This window comes from Nanorana parkeri, unplaced genomic scaffold (genome assembly GCF_000935625.1).
Source record: "Nanorana parkeri isolate BGI_ZX_2015 unplaced genomic scaffold, ASM93562v1 scaffold229, whole genome shotgun sequence".
NCBI classification, from domain to species: Eukaryota; Metazoa; Chordata; class Amphibia; order Anura; family Dicroglossidae; genus Nanorana; species Nanorana parkeri.
In genome coordinates, this window is record NW_017306497.1 from 66,673 (window position 1) to 89,318 (window position 22,646).

The 22,646-nt window shown below is 41.5% G+C and overlaps 1 protein-coding gene across 1 annotated transcript in view; it reads left to right on the forward strand.

Annotated features, from left to right (window-relative positions):
• Positions 1-5,423: 5,423 nt before the first annotated feature.
• ARHGAP20 (Rho GTPase activating protein 20) overlaps positions 5,424-22,646 on the forward strand; it is a 106,530-nt gene continuing 89,307 nt past the window's right edge. The window contains exon 1 of the mRNA XM_018556242.1: positions 5,424-5,706. Coding sequence (XP_018411744.1) covers positions 5,605-5,706 — 102 coding nt within the window. The 5' untranslated portion in view covers positions 5,424-5,604. The remainder of the gene's footprint in view (positions 5,707-22,646) is intronic.

A 22,646-nucleotide genomic window follows, 5' to 3' on the forward strand; every position in this document is an offset into this window, starting at 1 on the left:
CTCCTTCTGCACTTCAGGTAGGCCGAACATGCTCTGCATGTTCGGCCGACCCGAAGCCACACGAAACCACACGATGTACAGCTGATTTCAGTCGGTGTACGGCTGAAATCAGATGTACAAGCCTGAAGTGAATAGCCGAACGGCGTTCGGCTCACTTCACTCCGGGTCGGTTATTCACACGGCTGCCCTCTGCAGCTTTGTGAATAACCCCCATAATGTGCAGATATCCTGAGACTTTGCCGAACCAAAAAAAACAAACCCCAAAATGCTCTGGGATCCAGATGGATTTAGAGAGAAAAATTATTTTGGACTCAACTGGTTAAAGTGTTAGATAAGGTTGCATTTGCTGGAAAATAAGGCTTAGCAATGAGAAATTTAGTTTTTTGTAGTTGTCGTGTATTGTCCCTGCTGTTAGGGATCTTTGTCCGCCCCTCTCTTATTCTGCCCCCTCATTTCTCCATTGACATAAGCCAGTGACTGACAAATGCTCAAATGGTGCCTACATGTCGCAACACCCTCTAAAGTCTATGGCAGCCTTTCTCAACCGGGATGCTAACACATCCTGGGGTGCCTTCTGGCATCCTTAGCAATGCTTCAAAATTTTCACACAGCGTCTGATGTGAAAGGGAGGCTCCTGATGTGAAAGAGGGGGACTCTGATGTGAAGGAAGGGGACTCTGATGTGAAGGAGTGGACTCTAATGTGAAGGAGGGGAACTCTGATGTTAGGAGGGTCATTTGATGGTAAGAGGGGCTCCTAGTGTGAGAAGGGGTGTAATTGATGTGAAAAGAGGGGATTCCTGATGTGAAAGAGGGGGACTCTGATGTGAAGGAGGATAACTCTTATGTGAAGAGGGTCTTCTGATGTGAAAAGGGGGACTCTGATGTGAAGGAAGGGGTACTCTAATGTGAAGGAGGATAACTCTTATGTGAAGAGGGTCTTCTGATGTGAAAAGGGGCTCCTAGTGTGAGACGGGGTGTCTCTGATGTGAAAAGAGGGGGCTACTGATGTGAAAGTCGCTCCTAAATGAAATGGGAGTTCCTAATGTAAAGGGGACTCTGATGTGAATGGGAACATTGAGATGTGAAAGGGGGCTCCTGATGTGAAAGGGGCTCCTAAATGGAATGGGAGGATTCAGATGTGAAAGGGGGCTTTGATGTGAAGGGGGAAACCCACTTTTTTGTGTTTTGTATGGGGCCCAGCTTTAAAATCCATACAAGTCCCGTATCTTGAATAAGGGTCTGGTATGGATTTTGGAGGGACCACACGTTGTTTCTTTACATTGTAGACTGGATGCCTCGAGATTTTGCATACTTTTAAAGGGTGCTGTGACTGAAAAAAGATTAAGAAATACTGGTCTCTAAAACTAGATTAAATGTATAACAACCCATATCTGATTGGTTCAAAAAGGTAAAGCACCAGTAAGGAATTTGTTTTAACACCCTTAATTTTCATAACTACAGAACTACTAAGAATTTCTTATTAAGTGTTTGGCAACAAGGGCTGTTTGCTTAGGCATGCTGGCAGGATATTGCGTATACGACTAATCCTCATACACACCCGGCTCTTCTCAAGAATCTCTGGCACTGAACCCAGGTTATATTCTGCATCCTATACTGAGATTCTTTCACAGCTATGTGCCAGCTCACTGATCACTTTCACCAATAGTCCTGAAATAGAAGGCTCACTTCCTACCTCTTACCCCACTTGTTTTTATTACCAGACAGTTAACTTATTTGATTTTTTGTAAGAGAATCGAATTATTATTATTATACAGGATTTATATAGCGCCAACAATTTGCTCAGCGCTTTACAAAATAGTGGAGACAGTACAGTTACAATACAATTTACAGTACAGTTTCAGGGGGCCCTGCTTGTGAGATCTTACAATCTAGTAAAATGCCTTTGTTAGGTGTTATATATTTTGTTTGTGATGCAAATGTTCTTTGAATGCTCATTGTGATTTCACATGTTAGAGGAACTTTCCTGGAATGAACTTCTGTAGCCATGTGGCTGGATACAGTTGGACTGCAGCAGCAGAGAAAGTCTAGGACTGGTAGCCAGACTCGATTTTTCTAAAATGATCGCTGTAGGAAAACCATGTGCAAAAGCACACTTGGTTTGAAGCTATATTTAATAGACATGGGCAGCGGCTAAAAAATTGTTTCATTTAGTTTCGGATTTAGTTTATTTTGTTTTTTGGAATTCGGATCCTATATGTGTTTTGTTTCGGTAATCGAATTCGGATTCGGATCTGATTCGAAATTTGTGTCGGATTCGGAATTTGGATTCGGAATTTGGATTCGGAATTTGGATTCGGAAATTGGATTCGGAAATCGGACGAATTCCCGAAAATTCAACTTAAGGGTGGGGTAGCAGAATTGGCACATTTGTCATTTCGGGTTGCTGTGCTCTAGTCTTTACTATTAAATGGAGATTAAAATCCTTTTCTTAATTTGTTTCTATCCGTTTAAATGTTAACAGTGCACGCGCAGGATTTGAATGAAATTCGTTCCAAATCCGAAATTTCGGATTCTGATGCTTTAGGATGTTTTCGGATATATTATATTTTGGAAAGTCAGGATGCTCCGAATCTATGATTTTCTGAAATTTCGTCCAAATTTTGAACTAATCGCACATGTCTAATATTTAAGCTCTATTTTTCTTAGTAACAAGTCACCCTAATTAAAGTTACAAAATGCCGCAGTCCACAGGATGTACCGGGAAATAAAAATCTTTATTCATGGGGCAAAAGAAACGCTGACAATAAAATTCCCTTCCTCGATTTAACACAATTCACTTCAGAATGGTGTTTTTGAATTTTAGAAATGGTGTCAGTTTAACTACTTGCTGTCCGGAACAATTTCTTAATTTTTGCACACACATGATAAAATCTGAATTTATGGCTAGACAACAGCTTAACCCCCCCCCATTAATTCTATATTTTTAGAAAGCAGAGGCCCTAATAAAATAAAATAAATGCTAGTAGCAATTTTTTATGTTGCACAGTATTTACGTAAATATTTATTAAACCAGTAATTTTCAGATAAAATACACTAACATGAAATTTAGTGCACAGTAGCAGAATATAATTCCCAATTCTTTGGCTAAAAATAAAATATGGGGTTGAGTTGGGTATGTGGCTTTGATTTAATAAAGTGTTTTTTTGTTCTTTTTTACACTGAACTTTATTGCTATTACGTAAGGGGCATTAGATACAGTGACAGGTCCTCTTTATGGAGACATCGGGGGTCCATCAGACCCCTAATGTCATCAAGGACCCCAAAGAAGCTGACAAAGCAGAGTTCTGATTCATCATCATCTTCTCCGGCTACAGAGGCTGGAGAAATGACACACTGAAACGGATGTGATATAATACACGTCGCTTCTGGGTTCAGTGATCAGAGGGGAGGTCAGCCGCTGGGAGTGTGCTGATCTCGCACAGGGCTGCTGCCGAGCATGGCGGGTCTGTGTACCTTGATCGGAGGGAGATCAGCACGCCATGATCTTGGTTCCGTTTTAAATAGCCAGCAAAGGTTGTTCACATGCAAGCGATCTGGCGGCTATAGAAGCCACCTGATCATTGGTATGGTGCCGGGGAGTGGCACCGTACAATTTATCGGGCGGCTTCTGCAGCTGCCAGAATGTTTGTATGTGAACAACCATCGCCGGCTGTTTAAAATGGTGCCAAGATCACGGCTGCCGCTATCTTTGAATAACTGCTTCAGGATGCTGCCGTTTTGTAAGTACTGTGGTCCTGAATCAGTTAATATAGCAAACTGGAAAAAAAATGTAAAGTTGTATTACTCACCTGATCCTCAGTACCACAGCGATCGGCACTCACGTCAAAATTAATTTCAGTACAGCGTTGCATGACTTAATAAATGTCAAAGTACCTCAGCACTGAATACTAAAAAATGGCCTGGACAGGAAGGGGGTTTAACATCTCGGTCATCAAGTAGTTAATGACATTTCAATAAAGTTGTAACAAAAATAAGAAACAGTGCGATGCGGCTCGAGTGCATAGTCACTGTCCGGGCACACGTACACCAGCAGCCATGTCGTCTAAATCATGTGGAAGCCAGTGGCGGATACAGGGGGTGGTGATCAATTGCCCCCCGAGATCGTGCCGCTCTCTCCCCTGCCACTCTGCCACCCGGGGCATGTACGGGCGGGGCATGTGCGGGCATTGAGAGGCTGTGCCAGTGACCAGTCACCTGTCAGTGCTCTTCAGCCTGGAGGAGCCGCTACCAACACTGCAGTCATCGCCAGGCAGAACATTCTGCTGTGTGGAAGAGGACCCACACCGGTAAATTGCTGATTTACACCACTTAGTCCTGCTCCCTGGCCTCCAAGACGAAAAACATTATATTATTGAGTAGGTATGCACCAGTGCCAATAGTGGGCATTTTTTTACAAGTACTTGTGAAAATGCCCCGATACAAAGCGCAGATACCGGTACTAAATTTTTCAACCGAAGCGGCTGCCTGAGGTCCCGCACTTGCTGGGGACATCAGCAGCCTTCCTGTTAACCACACGCACTGTTTATAGTGCCAGCCGCACATCTCCTTCTCCTTCTTGGAAAACCTTGCACTTGCCCACGAGACGTCACACAGCACTGGTGAGACCCCTCAAAGCCCACCTGGGACCCTGCACAGGATCCTGAGACCCTGCACAGCCCTCTTGGGACCCCCACACAGCCTTGTGAGACCCCTCACAGCCTCCTGAGACCCCGCACAGCCTTCCTAAGACCCCACACAGCCCTCGTGAGATCCTCCACAGCCCACCTAAAACTCTCTACAGCGCTCCTGAGATCCTCCGCTGAAGACATCAGGCCGCATCCCAGAGTATGTAGCTTCATATTATTCTGCATTGCTGTATAATGTATTGATGGGATTTGTAATCCTCCATAGCTGGTTGCCATTCTGCATTGCTGTATAATGTATAGTTGGGATTTGTAGTTCCTCTACAGCTTGGACCTTATTTTCTATCTCCTGAGACTAGACCATGGATCCGCCCCTGGTGGAAGCAGCCTAGTTTAACAATACTGCTCATCCACAGATATAATATAGTGAGCGTTGTCACCCTAGGACAGTAAACGTGTTACTGGCAGGACTACCAAGTGAAATTAAATTTGACAAAACTGTATAAGGCTAAAGAAAACTGACATGTAAGGCTTATGAAATCTTCTGGGTTTAGATACAGTCCAAGTCAGAAACACAGGTATATGGCACCTAGAAATTACACATAAGAAGTCACTGATGTAAATGCACAATCAAGCTGTCAGTTAGCATTATAAAACATTGTGTAAATGCCTTTGCCATGTATCGGAGCTGTAGTAATGAGTGCTGTGTGCAGTGATGTCATGATCTTCTCCAGGGATTAGCGGACCAGTTTAGCAGCGCTGAGCCGTGTGCGGACCGCGCTGTGATGTGATGATGAGGAGGAGGAGAGGGGCGGTCCGCGATCTACTACACTGTCAGCTCACTGTACACCGAGCTCAGTACAAGCCAGAGATGTCTGTGTGCTGTGCCCTGCATCCCTGCCACCCTGCCAACCTGCCCACCATGAGCGAACCACTGTGGAATTATATGGAAATCTCTTAATGGAAGCTATGTCACCGCAACAGGACAATGTAGGACAGCAGCCTCGATCTTCATCCCTGACAGGAGAGCCCAAATCACCCGGCACCGCAGAGAGCAGAAAGGTATGTCCACTCTGCTGGCACTGATGCCAGGGGATAGGCTTGGATTTCTGGTGCTGAATTCCGCAGCATAGCATTGGCAATCTGGGCATGGTTTGCAACGCTGATTTTTTAAATCGGGCTGCTTAGAGGTGCTTACAGGTTGCTGTAACTGCAGAATTCAGTCTATGATTTAATGATGCTGTCTGGTACAGGCTGGCATGCTGTTGCACCCTATTTTTATACATCTATAAGGCTTGGCATGCTACCCCCCGATATTTAGTGCTTTTCTACTAAATTCTGGTTAGCATTGGTGGGATGACAGTATTTTCACCTAGTGCTGAAGCCAGCCATACATTCCTGCTGCTTATGTAAAATGCTTTTCAGAAGAGGGGGGGTAATCCAGAAGATGGCATTTCATGGCGGCACAGCTGCTGTCTGCAGTCTCCAGCATGTTCTACCATAGTAAGACTTGTATATACTTTATATTTTGTATACTTATAGTTTGGCTGCCTCTGTCTGTCCGTATGAAGCTGTCTTCACAGATGGCATAGATATAAATACTACTTACTGCTTTATCCGAAAAATCCACAACCTGATACCCAGGATGGCATCATGTGGCACTACATCTATGTAGAACAAGCAAATCTCCATGTACCATGCCACCTTACATGTCTGGGAAGGGGTATAGACTTTGGTCTGAAAGATTTTTGCCTTATAACTGTCCTAGATGTATTATCTATCTATCTATCTATCTATCTATCTATCTATCTATCTATCTATCTATCTAATCGATCGATCCATCCATCCATCCATCCATCGATCGATCGATCGATCGATCGATCTATCTATCTATCTATCTATCTATCTATCTATCTATCTATCTATCTATCTATCTATCTATCTATCTATCTATCTATCTATCTATCTATCTATCTATCTCACTGATCGGTGAGATCACTGGGTTGTAAAGTAGACTGACATTGCAAACATTGCTTTTGCTTTATCATGTTGATATCAATGACATAATCAGTAATGAAAATCAGATCTTTTGTCATTCTTGGCTCCAACAGTTTTACAAAGAAATGATCTATTAGACTTCTGACTGCTGCCTAGCATTGGGCATCATGCTTGCTTTGTGTCTGGGCACAGCGGATAACGATTTGCCATGGCAGAATGAATTTTATAGGACATTGTTACATAAATATAGACATGGATGTTGCATTGTTTGATTAGTGAATTGATGCATTAGGACTGTGTATATTGTATAGTGTTCTGTGGTTATCATTGACAGTGGAGTTCACCTTTACAAGCTCAGTATGTTGGCATCCATGTGGGTCATGTACCTGTAGGTGAATGAATGGCTAGGTGGAAGATGTTCATATTCAATGCTGGCTCCAGAGGGACCATTGAGACACGATCTCTATGACTTACTACATGTCACATTTCCAAAACCAGAGCTGTGTAGACTGGTGGGAATGTATTGACAAGTATACAGACTGAGCCAGCTGACTGAGCTCTATGTACTGCCTCGGTAGAAGAATGTCTAATGCTTCTGTCTAACATTCATACTTCACCTCAATATCCTCATCTATAGTCATGGCACACTTGCTTGTCTAGCAGATAAATGTCCTTTCTACTGTTTGACTTGTGCAATAGAAAAAGAGGAATTAACATGCATGCTGCTTTTATATTCTGAGGTTAAGGCAGTGCATTGACATCTGGCTTTATATGCAGCAGCTGTTATTCTAAGATGTAATAGCCATATAAAGCAGAAGTGCTCAGAGATTTCATGGAGAGCACCCAAGGCTCGGTATGACAGTTACTGGCAACACAAGTGGCAGTTTTCCATCGCTATGAGTCTCTAGATAGCCATGTGGAGGGAATATCATATCGGATATTCAGAGTACCCCTGAATTGATTGAAGGACCCCAGTGTTAAAGATGGTAAAATATGTATTAATCATTGGAGTGTGGCTACCCCCACAATGCAAGGGTTAGGTGCTCATTTTTGTCTTGAGAGGAAAATAACAAAGTTATACTTGCCTGATCTTCCCAGCCGGCTGTCACAGCGCTCTCTCCAGCCTCTCCCTTCATGCCCTGCAGCAGTGGTATGTCCCCCGGCATCCTCACGTCCTATTCACAGTGTATAGGATGTGATCACTCAGGGACCTTAGACCGCTGCAGTGTAAGGGAAGAGAGACTCCAGGCACTAGTCTAAGGGCAAGCCAGCTTGAAGGATCAGGAGACCATACCTTTGTTATTTTCCTCCCGAGACAAAAACGAGCAGTTAACCGTTGCAGTGCATTTTATGGTTTGTACCTGTTACAGTTTATGATTTTGAAATGTAGGCACTTAATACTGTAGGCAAAACTTGGGTTTCCCTGTAAAAGCCATGTGTGCCGTGCCCCTCCCACCTTCCCAACCTCAATATGGGTTCTTCAATGCAATGGGTGGTTTTACTGACCAATAGGGTGGCCTGAGAGGTGATATATGACAGAACCAAGCTCATTTGTATAGCAAAAGTCAAGATTTGCATATAAATTCAGCTACTTTTGTTGCTGGATCTACTGATCATTTTTCAGGCTATACTGATGGTAACCTCTATATTTTTATTATATGCTCAGTTTAAATTTGTCCATGTTTGTAAGTTAATTTAAAGAAAAATCTGTTGGGCTGCAGAGAGAAAACATATAATGGCCAAGGTCTGTGTCTATGTAATAATCTTGCTGCAAAATGTTTGTGAAATTGTCAGGGAAGTCTTAAAATCTAAGAGGAAGTTTGGGATCGGGGCAGATTTATAAAGCAGAGAATGACTACTTTACCATTCCAAGCACATTGCTCTGTTGGATTGTACTCCATGTTATAAAGCACATTGGCTGCCCATGTGTACTACTCCATATCACATCTCCATTGCTGCCATTCATGGTGCGTCTAGATTGCTTTACCTAGAAATCAAAGTCTAAGCAATGTTCAGTACAACTGTTATTAAAGACACCAGCTCCCTTCCCTTTATAATATTCAAGGTCACTGATTTAATCAAGGATTTGCCCTTTGCACTCCCTGTAACTAATTCCGGTGTGCGCAACGGCTATATACATTTTTTTTATCAGATGTACTACAAATAAGCTTCTCTAAAATGTGTTTAGAAGAATTATCAATACAATAAGTAATAATCTGGAAAAAACATAAATAATAAATATCATTGTACTTCTTTTACAAGCAATTTATCACATCACAAAGCAACAGATATATGTGTGATATAAAGCGGCCCTTGTACTAAAATGCAAAGTTCATGTATTAGAGCTGGCCCCCAATCAATAGAGGGGCATGTTCCATGTACACCACAATTTGTAGATTAGAGTTGGCCAACCTGTAGCCATATCCAGCCCCCAATCAATAGAGGGGCATGCAGAGGCTTACAACAGTTTCCCAATTGCTGCAGTACTGTGGCTTGTTCAAGGCATTATGCTATAGCAATTCAGCATCAAACTGCAGCCAGCCTATTGGGGGGGATTAACATCATAGCCATTGAAAGCTTTTATTTTGCTTGTTATGCGCACTATAGAAGGCCCTTGTGACACACGCTCCATTCAATGTATGTCATAGCTATATGTGTCAAGAATACTTGTTGTTGGGTAAACTGGTTATACCAGCTTAAAGACTAAATTACAAGGCATCTTCTTGTCTTAAAAGATTAATTAAAATACTGAGATAAAGCGTGTTTGTCTAGTAGGTAGCGCCACAGTGTTAAAGAGTGACTCCAGGCAGCAAATATAATCATTCAATAAACAATTTAGGAATTTAATTCAGGCTGCTTTCTAAAGGAAATAAACGGTACGGCCTGGTTCACATCTTCAAGGTGCACTGCAGTGCCATTATTTTGAATGGCATCCCAACACATTAAGGTAACAGACCTGTGCTGTAGTATGCTGCAATGTACGGTAGTGCGGTCCCACTGTTCCAATAAAGTGGTCCGGTGAGTTTTTTTGTTGGCATTAGGTGCGTTTGCAGTCCATTTAAATGAATTGATGTGCACATCTTTCAATGTGCCTGTAATGTATTTAACTGAATTAAATGGAAATTGATGGCAGCGAATTCCAGATTTGTGGATTAGCAGTTATGGCTGTCAAAGAAATAGATGATAGGAATATACGCTGCTTGGCTAAAACGAAGTCACACACGCTAATATTTCAATGGATCACACACATTCGCCATGGCATCGTTTCAATAAGCTTATGCAATGTCACAAAATGTATTTCCGTTCAGAGTTGCATTTATTTTTCACCATGATCTTGTGATGATGGGAGAGTTGAACCATTGCATAGTCTTCTCCAGCACACCCCAAAGATTCTTAATGGGGTTAGGGTCTGGATTCTGACCAATCCTTGTGTGAAAATTATGTCTCATGCTCCCTGAACCACACTTTTACAATTTGAGCCTGATGAATCCTGGCATTGGCATCTTGGAATATGCCCGTGCCATCAGGGAAAAAAAAAAAAAAACAATGATGGAAGAATCTGGTCATTCAGTATATTCAGGTAGGCAGCTGACCTCATTTATGGGCACATAACATTGCTGAACCTAGAGATATTAAAGGCAAAACAATTTTTCCCTCCCCCCCCCATGTAAATGTTAGCACTTACCTTAAATGATGTCTCTTATTCTGGTCTTCCTCTTATTTCCCCATGTTTTCATGTGTCCCTCCAGCGGTGCGACGTCACTCCGATCCAGCGCTGACTGCTCTGTCCCTCCGATCCAGCAGTGTCTGCATGCGGGTGCACGGGTCCATAGACTTACCTTGCGTCTCTGCTCGTCTCCCGGCCGAGAATCGGAACTGCGCATGCGCCCGCCCCAAGATCCTTTGCGGCCGTACGAGCAGTTTCTGATTCTCGGCGCGGGAGCGAGCAGCGATAACGAGGTAAGTTTAAAATGATTTCAAGCGTTTTTTGTTTTTTTTTACACTTCTTGCCTATATCTACTGCTTGCTAGCAGTAGATATAAGCAAAAAAAACAGGAGGGTTTAGAACCCCTTTAAGCAGCCCCAGATAATAACACTGCCTGAAATCCAGGTGGTGACTTTTTTTTGGCTAGGCAGTGTAGGGAAGCCCTGGTCCATGGAGGGCCATAAGTGCTCTGCAGATCACTGTTTGATCACTGTTTTGGAACTACTAGAGCCAAGCATATACAGACACTCACGCACACACAGACACACACACACACACACAGGTTGGACTAGATGGATCTGTGTCTTCATTCAACCTTATTTACTATGTTAATTTGTTTGAGAAACAATACATTCACCAATCTAGTGTCCAATTGGAAGATTGCAGAGAGCTTTGCTCCCCTCCAGTGGCCAGCATTAGCGGCCTTTTAAAGAAAGATGATGTTATTGGAGAATAATTGGGTTTAGGTGTCTGCACAGCAACATACAGTATGCAATTCCATTGTTACTACTTTCAAGGTAAAGGAACTTTTAGTAAGTATATCTTTTTTTACTTTATATTTTAGTACAACCGGTAAACAGTTACATCAATGCATGCTTACATATTCTGCCCTAATTATATATCATGAGAAATATTCATGTCATATTTACTTGACATAATCTGTTTAATATAGATGACTTATAAACAATAAACGGCTGTTATTCACACAGTTAATAGAATGCCATCAAGCAGTTACATTGTGGACAATGTCAGGTCTCTTGGGAATCACTGTGGATAGCAACACAACCCTGCAGTGATGGGGCTTTGGGTTTAGTTCCCACCAGGGGCATTGTCTTCATTAAGTATGCCATGCTTGTATGGATTTTAGCTGCTGTAATTTCCTTCCAAAATCCAGAAACATAATGCTGGGTAAAATGTCTTCTGCCCATGTTCCTATAAGAGGCAGTGGCTCGAACCAATGGTCATAAGTTTGTCTCCTATCAAGAAGTTGTTTTTTTTCATACAGCTTCAAAGGGGCAGTGGGGAGGTGAGTGGAAATTTGCAGGTTGGAACAGGAGCAATGCTGTGCTCACTCCACAGTGTCATTATTATAGCTGATCGGAACAAAGTTTACTTTAAAGTATATTAAAACCCAATCACAAACATGTTATGTAAGCTTTAAATTGTATGCCTAGGAATTCCCCAAGCATGCCTTAGAATTATTTTTTTTCTTTAACTTTATTCCTGTAGCAAGCAACATCTTGTTATCACTCCATGGGACATCATCACCTTCCTTGCAAAATTCTTGCATGGGCAATTGCTGGGGGCTTAGTTTTTATTCCTGTAGAAACATCCCCAGAACTACATCTCCCAAGAACATTTTACCTACACACAGTGTGTGGGCAGGTGCTTGGGGGTCAAGGCAGCAGCATTGTGCAGCTGGAAAAAAAATATCAATGTATGTATGTGAGATTGGACAGAGAGGAGTGGAAGATCGGTAGTGTTTTGTAGTCCAGAAGACTACAAAGGAAGTTAGATGGACACTGGATTTCTTGCAGTTCAACAAGTATTTGCAGTGTTTTAAAGAGGTATAAACATGGGGAAATGTGCATGTATTGCAGAGATGTACTAAATATACTTTTTATTTTGCCGCGACAAACTCTTTAACATGGTAATGCAGTTTCAAATGTCATGTTCAATATTTTTAAATATGCAGGTTTCACTAAAATAACATGGTGATCTTGACATAAAGGTTCTCATGCAAGCATTTTGACAATGCTGGTTTGTCACACATGCTGTCAATGGAGACTACAAGTGGCTGTTTCAGCACACATTATGTAGGCCTAATCCACTGTTGTCACCGTTGATCCACTGTTGTCGCCATCAGGAAACCCACCCTGAGAAATGCCATGTAGCTGTCAATGAAGTGCCTGTAGGTAGGAAGAAGCTCTTACTCTTGCAGGGGTAAGTGTTTGTTTTCCTCTAGGGGCTGGAATAAAGCAGATATACTCACCAGATCCTCAATTCTGTTGAGCAATAGGACAGCCTCTTCTTTTTCCTCCTTTGCATCCTCTTCTCCCCTGGGCTCCTGTTGTCTAAACCCTGCTGATATCATCATGTCTAATGCAGGTCAGTGCTGACCCCTGCAGGACTGAGGAACAGGAAGCTAAATCTGCTTTATTTGAACCCTCAAGACAAAATGAGCAGCCCCACTGCAATGGTAAGGTTTTTTTAAATTTCCACAGTTCTTCTTTAATGAATTTTAAAGGTTTTACACTAAAAAACTAAATATTCCCCTCCAGATCTTATCACAAAAGTTGTAATCAGATGCAGACGGAAGCTCTTTTCTGATTTATTCAGCAGTTGTAATGAAAAGCTGGAGCCTAGCTGGCATATTCCTGGCTACCAAGTGTGTGCTTGCAGCTCCCATAATGGCTTGTCCATCTTGTGTGCTTGGAAGTCAAGAGTCAATCAGCTTTCAGTTGAAATAACAGAACAGTTTTCAGCAATCTGCCACCCACAGTTCAGATCTTTTCCTGGTTTTGAGCAAGCAAATGATCTAATTTGGATTAGAAATCAATTGAAAATGTCCTTCAGCTAGCATTGTGGTGGTATTGATTGCAATTGCTGTTATAATAGTCTGGAAAACCGGAAGACTGAAGGCGGATGGAAAACCAGCAGAAGTGCACAGGAGTTTCACTATTAAAATGTATGTACTGTATAGACAAAAATCTAATGAAAGGCAAAAAAAAGAGTGATCACGTGAAAACATGCCAAAATAAAAGTGCAAACCTTCATGAATCAGGCCATTAGACAAGTATTACTGTATTCAGTATGTTAGTGTGGCTAATGAAAGAAAAAAAACGGTGAAAATGTTGTCCAGTGCAACAGATCAGAGGCTAGTGTTTAGCCTCTCACCTGCAGCATAAAAAGCTGAAATCTGGTTGCCTATTAGACCCCTTTTACATCTGTGTGGTCTGATGCCATGTGTTAGTGCCCATTGGAATGGGCTACAGCAGCTGGCATGCACTGCCACCATTTGTGCCAGTGCAGCGCACCACAACGCACATAAGCATGTTACCATATGTTGTGGCGCACAGCCTTAGGGTAAATATTTAATTCACCTCCAGTTTTTATATAATGGAGGTTGGGGCTTAAACTTACACTGTACCTAACAACTAATCAGATTTCCCTTTTCAATCATACACCACAAAAGCCATCAAAAGAAGGGGCAACTATGTGTCTTCGATGAGCATCCTCTTCATGTATGCATGGAATGCACAAAAAAAGACCTGGGCAAAAATTCCTCACTGCCACATGTAGAGAGCATTGCCAACAATACAGAAAAGCAGTGAACAACACTACAAGCTAAGCATGTAGTCTGTCAATAACCCGTTCTATATTTATCCTGCAGCAACCTCTGTGTTAAGCTCTTTGCTTACACGGTACAATAAAACACAATAATATTACTGACAAAACATAGTTTACCACAATAGAATGTATCACAACACAGGCTAAACAATATATGACTTAAATAAATATGTTCAGAGCTATCATTTGGGTGTGCTCTAATCTAGCTCCAGATCGGCCACCTAATGTCCTGCGGATCCCGGCATTGTGATGATTCCAATTGTGCTACCACTAGATGGTGGAGGACCGTCTGGCCTCACTGGCCTGTAGCTTATCCATACAAACACAAATAAGTCTTTTGAGGGAGTACAACACCCTTTTAAATCCCTCAATAGAGTGATTTGTGTTTGTATGGATACTGTTGAGGAGCTGTGGACGCCGGGCCTGTAGGTCTAATGTAACTTTGGCCTGTAGCCTAGCATGTGTGACAGTCCGAGGTGTTCTGTATTCTTCCATGTATCCAGTGCGCATTCACTTCATTTCTGTAGATTTATAGGGCCAGTCAGTCTAATTCTGGTGTCAGCAGGCACATTTAAAGCTGAATTTACATAAACTCTATTGGCCCTATTTCGCTTCAAAGAGTTTGTATTTCTGTCCATCCATGACTAAGATTTTTTTCAGGACAAATTTGGCCTTCATTTGGTGGAAATGTTAATGGATATCTCTTGATTTTATGATTTAAATATCACAATGTTGTGTACAGTGCACCTTCAGAATACTGATTTCCTTTTTCCGAGCTTGAAGTCAAATTGCAGGCACCCCCGTATTTATTTTTCATAAAGTACAAATGCTATCTTAGACTAAAGTGAGGCTGAGGCTGTCCTTTTTCTTATTACAACACTGAGGGTCCAAAGGTGGTGATAATGAAGGCCGACTTTCTCACTTAGCAGTCAGTTTGAGAAAGAAGGAGGTAAAGATTGTATCGATTTGTTCAGAACAGGAACAAAGGAGAACCTGCAATAAAGTCTGTTAATCATTGCTTTTTATATAGTTCATCTTGAGGGTTTTCAGTTTTATCTTTTTTATGAAATTATCTTATTTAAAGTTCAGAAAAATACGTATTGATCTCCCTGATAGAAGCTCTAGTTTGGGCTGACAACACCCTGCCAGTTCTGCAACGATACAGCCGAAATACCCCATTATCGTTCCTCTTTAGTATAAGTAAAGTCCCATTAGGGTTTGATGTATTTTGACTGTATTCATTTTATATATAGGGATGATGGTACTTCCTAAATAGGCAAAAATCTTCCCATATATAATATTATATGTACTAACTCCCAAGAGCCTGTCCATAAACTGTGAGTAGGGAAAGGACTCTTGGAAGATGTTTCAATGGGGGCTTGCCTAAGTCAAAAGGAACTTACCTCCCTGTTGCTACCCCTGCAAGTCTAGCAATGATGTCACAGGGAGTAATAAAAGCTATTTCTGATTACAGGAACAAGGTAAAAAAAGCACATGCTCTAGAGGGGGATAAAGGGGTTTGGGGGTTAATTTGGGGAATGTCTAGACATACACTTTAAAGAAGTTAGGAAACCTTTGTTTCCAGTGTCACACATTGAAAAAAGATTTAAAAAATTGTGTGTCAGTTGCAATTTATCTAAATGTCTCACTTTTATAACATAAGTGATGGGTTTGTTTTGTTTTGCTTCCATTTGCCACCTCACCATAACCTGTCAAGTTATACATGATTGTTGCTCCCCAAGGCCTACTCTGTAGAAGCCATGGGGGTTGATTTACTAAAGGTGCATAGGCTGTTGACATTGCAAGGGATTTTGAACTTTGCAGGGGAAGTTTCCCCTTAGCTTGGTGAAGGTGGTGAGATTTCACTTAGCAAAGAATGCCCAGTCATGCGCAAGGAAATAAAAAAAACCCCCAGTATATTTGCTTGCACATGATTGGGTGATGGTTGTCAGCAGAGACTCCTCTAAACTAAAAGGAAGTTTGCCTGCACAGTGCAAATTCCCTTGCAAAGTAAACAACCTACTTGCCCTTAGTAAGTCAACTCTACTGTTTCCATGCACTGCACTGATGATGGTCAACAACCCTGCAACAGCTGTATGCTGTTTGGATTAAATGGCTCTATACTATGATGCGGCATCTGTGGTATATTCAAATGGTTCTGGGTGTGCAGTTGGCCAAGGGCAATAAAGGAATGACTTGCATGGCACGGCCCACTCTCCTAAAATGAGCAACAAGCCCTTTTTTGGGGGGGGATTTGTAATGGTAGGAAAACATGTAGATACCTTCTGTTGTAAGAAGACTCTACTCTATTACTTCCAGCAATACCTATGTAACATTACAGATTAAAGAGAAAATGTCAACAAGCTAAAATAACTTTCACATGCTTGTTGAGTTGACAACCCCAAGAGTTTTCTTGACGTCTTTTGAAACACAAACACCCTGACAGACCTGGGTTAACACCGTTTGATATGTTCAAGGGAAATGTTTGAAGCAGAGATGGAAAACAGAAATGTTTGTACACAAATCTTAAAGAGGAAGAGTAAATACACTGACCAGGAACAGTGTTTATCTACTAATGTAAAACACATTTCCACAATCTTCTTGTTTGAGCACTATATTAAATGAGTTCTGCATGACTTCAGTTTCGAACATTAGATAAGTCTGTTTACTTCAGCCTCTTAATGTATTTTATCATCAAGCCTTGATTATTTATATACTTAGCAAAGTTTGAAGACTGTGTTCTGTAATGTTTACTTTTACTAATCTGGAAGTCTCAGCATGTCTTAAAGCTGACCACATAGGCAGAGCTTGCTTGATTGGGTCTGACATTGGGTGATCAAATGATTACTTGAGTTAGGTGGCCCAAATAACCCTACTCGGCCTCAGCTTTGAGGAGCTTTATTTGCACAAACTTGACCATCCACAGTGATGGTCATAACTGACCAATCAAGATTTTTCATGTTGGGTGTCTGGATTACGAGTTTCATGGCAGCTCCTTATGCAAAATGTAATTTTCTTCCCTGCTATTTTATATACAACATCATGAATAGCCCCAGTCTTTTTAAGATGATCTAATCTGTCTGAAAATTGTTATATTAAAGGTTTTTTTTGTTTTAGACCAAGAATTATGGGAAATTCTAAATATTAGAGTTGTCACCTGTACAGTAGGTGAGAGGAAATCTTCTAACGGGGTTATTTTAAACATCACAACTGTCTACTTACATCTCTAACTTCTTGTTGTGTATCTGGAACAGGAAAATAAGGAAAATTCCCCAATGTGACACAAAAACGTGACAGGGGTTAGGACTATTCTATACTTTATCCAAAATTAGAAAATGCATCTTCAGGCTGACCATTCACATAAGATTGTGATCAATCCCTTCTATATGAAGATCATAGATACCTGTACAATACTTCTTTCCATTCTATGTCAAGCAATCCCCCTACACTAGCGCACATGTAGCATGGTGCAGTGTTGGCTTTTCTCTCCTGTTTCTGCAGAGGATAAAGCCAAAAAGGTGCACTATTTAGCAGATCCCTGCAGTTGCTTTCTTTGATTATCGGGACAATAGCCTGATTGGACCCTAAGATATACACTGCCTGTACAAAAAAAAAAGTCACACACGCTAATATTTCATTTTATCATTTTTAGCATTCACCGTGGCATCAATTCGATAAGCTTATGCAATGTCACAACATTTAGAGTTGCATACATTTTTCACCAAGATCTTGTAGTGATGATGGAAGAGACGGACCTCTGTGTAAAGTCTTCTCCAGCACATCCCAAAGATTCTCAATGGGGTTAAGGTCTGGATTGTGGTGGGTAATCCAAGTGTGAAAATTATGTATCATGCTCCCTGAACCACCTACAATTTGAGCCCGATGAATCCTGGCATTGTCATCTTGGAATATGCCCAATGTGCCATCAGGGAAGAAAAAATCCTTTGATGGAAAAAACTGGTCACCCAGTATATTCAGGTAGGCAGTTGACCTAATTTTTGGGGGATTTTATGTTGCTGAACCTAGATCCCCATTATCCAATGGATGGCTCTGACCTATTTGCTTAGCTAAAGCCAGGTGGTGACTTTTTTGGCCAGGCAGTGTATTATATTGTGCACCATAAATGGACATTGTGTTTTGAAAGCCTAAAATTATTTCCACCAGACTATAGACTCCTGTGAGACAAAAACAAGTCAGAGTGAGCTATAGAACTAAGGAACCAGTACAGTGAAGGCATGGAGTTTTCAGCAAAATCAGTAGCACAGGGGTATGCTACAATCTACCTTTTACTGTTATTTCAAGTACAACCGAAAGCTAAACCTTTTATTTTAAAAAGAGTAGGGAATGCCCTAAAACTCTATAGTTTTAGGGCATTCCCTAAAACTGATAGTTTTTGTCATCTTTGTCCCATTCAATAGATTTGCTTTCACCTTCTGTCCTGTAGACGAAACAGGAAGTGAGAGGAAATATTACCAAAGTGGGGTAAATCTCCCCTTAGACAGTTGCCACCAGAACAAGTGTCCTCATAGAAACATGTCCAAGATTTCCCCTCTATACCTGTTCTGGTGACAACTTAAAATTTTGTATAATCCTTCCCTTCCCAACAATAAAAATCTATCAGCGGTCCAGAACCCCTCAGCCCTTTATTTAAAACCTTAATTTTGAGTTACTGATATTTCATGAAAGTAAAGGGAAAATAAATCTTTTGCAACTAATCTCTTTTTTTTTTAACCTTGTCATGTCCATGTATTTGTTTTATTGTAGAGAAAAGATTTTCAGCAGGCATTTTCCTGTAAACAACGCAGCCACAGTTCATGCTTTGCTGTCTGCCATTCCAATATTGTAAAACTCAAACCAAAATGTAATATATTGCAGCTTACGAGAACTTAGATGTGGTGGCTGCATTACTTTTCTTTTTTTCAGCCTTTTGTCCTGGCCTGATGAAGCTGGTGAAAGCTTACTCACTGTATTGTATCTATGGAGGAACAGCATTATCATCCATGGACAGGAAGTATGTTAGGTCTACAGAATACCTCCCCTTCTCATCAACTCCATAACATATAGTTAACAGAGATACAGTAGCTGGGTAGGGCTGATAAGACTCCATGGGATTAGAGTGCAGCAGAGACATTGTGTTGTCAGCTCACAACGGGAAGTTATGAGTAAACTGGAGTTCTTGCAGGATCAGCCATGTACAGTTCATGCAGCAGTGCCTTAAAGGAGAACTATGAGGTGAGTGCTTTTCACTCACCTCATAGACTGTTGGCACTGCTGACCACCAAGGATTTCCCTCATTTTGGAGGAATTTTCTCTAATTTCCTGATATATATATTGGACAGGAAATCTTGTCAATGGGACACAGATGACAAAAAAAAAAGCTGACGGGTTATATAATCCCTTACCCTATCCAAAACGAAAAATGTTATGGATTTAGTTCCGGTTTAACATCAGATCTCAGTATTTGTAAAGGGCCAAGGCAGCATGGCTCACTTAGTGATACAACATACAGGAAAGGTGGATTTTTTGCAATGATGTCATGTTGAAAAGTGTATGATGGGATTTATGGAAATTGCTGTTAAAGCTAGAGCTTTCCTTTATTGCTATTTTTAACCAGGCAGGTCTGCTCTAATGTAGAACACATGCTATTTTCCTTGATGTGTTACATATTTTGTTTTCATCAGGTGCTTCTTCTTGCTACGTTGCTTTTGCATGTGTAATATTTCTATCTACCTTTTAAAAAATCAGATAACTTTCCATTAGAAAAGTTTACAGAGGCTTTCCACAAGAATCAAACATACAATACTCCTGCCAAAAATTATATTTATTTCTTGTCAGGTTTTTTTATTTGCAGGGAAAATTCCACAGCCTCTTGATTTTTTTTTTCTTTTATGGTGGCATACGGGGTCCAAGTTCTCCTGCGTTCCCAAGTTATGTCAACATTTATTTTGCACCAGCAGCCTTCACTTTCTGCAGTAAAACTCACTCTGTCTGCACATTACTAAACTTAGAGATGAACAAAAGTTTGTCAGGGGCAGATTGTGCTCTGGTTTTGGCTTCTAACAGTCAGGTATCGTAAAATATAATAACATACCCAGAGATTTCAGAAATTCGAGCGCTTTGAAGTTGCAGCATTCAGCCAGATCCTTACTGGAAGGAGAGGATTTGCATTCTTAAAACTGGGATTTGCACTCAATGGCATCTTTAAACACTCAGCATCCCTGTACATTTACGCAAACCTGTACTTTGTAAATGACAGACAGTTTCTAACGTGTCCCTGTAATGTGTTTTTGTACTTTATAGTTGCTTTCATTCTTAAATATCCACTGCCTTTAATGGAAGTTATAGTGTATTTTAAGTACACATTTTAAAAGAGAACTATAGCCTAACCGTTTTTTGGGGCTTTAGTCCTCTTTTGGGTCACAGGAGGACATTTACTAATGTCCTCCTGTGACCCAAAGTCAGCGTCATCTAGTGGGCTACTGCTCACTATTTGCTGACAGCGCAGAGCTGCGCTGCAGCTGGGAAATATCAATATTTTTAGGATCAATCCTGCAGCCGGAATGACAGCTGGCTCTGCCTCTCTAGAACCAGAACCAGTTGTTCCTGCCCCCTCCCCTGTCTGTCCCTCCAATAAGCACTGGAGGAACATAAAGGAGAGGGGGGGGGGGAATCCCTGTGGGGAGCGGCGACTGACAGTCATTGATCTCTGCAGGGAGAAGCCGTGAGCTGAGTGATCAGTAGTTTGTGATCGCTCCGTTCTTGATCTATCGAGCCGGCATTGGACAGCTGCAATGTCACATGCCAGTTCCAACTATTGAGAAGTATATTTTACTTCTCCTTTAAAGTGTATGTACATTCTAACAATAATCTTCTCTTGATTGCTCCCTTTTGGTCTGTTATATATAACATTAAAGGGATTTGGTATATCTGTTCAATTACTGCAGAAAAATACCTGTTGATCCTGCCAGAAATCATATTTGCTGATAACTTCCTGTGCTCTCTGCCTGTACTGAATTCTTATTAGTATTGTTATCAGTTTTCTCTTCCCCCATGTTATGGAGATTGGTGGATTGTTCTGTTGTCCTAAAACACTTCCTGTGCTAGGGTGAGAAAGCTGCTCCTCTATAGATTCAGTATGGTGAGTGAACGTTGTCAGCCTAGGACAGGAAATATGTTACAAACAAGATCACTAGGTAGAAGTAAAGGCAAAAAAAAGCCTGACGAAAGAAAGCTAATGCAGCCACCACATCTAAGGATGGTAAAGCTGCCATGTGTTCTAGGGTTTAGATATGCTTTAAAGGAGAACTATGGGGTTAGGGCTTTTCCCCATAGTTCTCTTTAGGGTAACGGGAGGACACAAACTAGCGTCCTCCCGTCACCCTAAGCTCAGTATACCTCGAGATACAGTTAGCGGTATACTGAGAAGCCGCAGCTGAAGCGGATCCTGACAATTATGTCTGGATCTGCCCAGCTGCGTGAGTGACAGCTGGCTCTGCCTATCTAGAGGCAGAGCCAGCTGTACCCGCCCCCTCTCCCGGTAGAGGTTGGATAGATCAACAAAACATATCAGAATCTAAACTAAATTATATAATGGTAAACACTTCCAGGCTTGTCAGCTGTTATCTCTGTGTTCTGAGAGAATATGAAAGAAACAGCAGGTTCCCACTTAGCTACACATCAGAGATAAGCTGAGAAGCCATATGATCACATACATGTTCTGCAAACAAAATTAGCATGTAAAAAATAAATTTATTACAAAAAATGTATATATAACGTATTTTTCGCTCCATAAGGCGCACCGGACCATAGGACGCAAGGAGGTCCGGAGCGCCTTATGGAGCACTGAACAGACCGGAGCTTCTGTCACAGCTTCCGTGACAGAAGCTGTGACAGAAGCTGCAGTTAGTGACCGCTGAGACAGGTGGCGCTGTGATTACAGCGCCACGGTCTCAGTGATCACATAGAGCAGACGAAGAACGTCCGTTCTTTGTCTGCTCTAGGGGCTCTATGGTGACCTTGATTGGCGTTGCTGCTCGGTTTTTGATACGAGTGATCTGATTAGATCACTCGTATTAAACGAGCAGTGACCCCCCCGGTTGGGGGGGGGGGGGGGGAAGTGCGTCTTATGGAGCAAAAAATACGGTACATAATTTATCCAATGTGCACACATATACCCCCCTCCCCAACATTAGCAAAAACCCCTCCCTATAAAAACACAATGCATGTAAGACCACCTGATGTGGGCCTATATAGAAAAAAATCGTGCACATGTCCTGTGTTAATATAAACAGTAACCGTGTGGTGGGTGGCGTGGATCAATAGTCTCGGTTCATGAAATTCATAAAACTCCAAAATCAGACGTAGGAACAATAAGTACTGGATGTAGTATAGTCCAACTACTGGGTATATGATCCAATATGAGGTATCAGAGATAGGTGAATTTGGGACACAACAAAATCATAATGTGCATACCACAAATTCAGTATAAATGAGAGGTTCTGCCTATTATAATCTTCAGCTGATTAATCCCAGTGTTGCAGTCAGAGTAACTAACATTGCACCCTCGACGTCTATGGATATACTATACATGAACACCTGGCAAGTACCTGACCAAAGGAGAAAGGCTTGCAGCAATACATCTAAGGACATTTCTGTGACTGAAATTCTA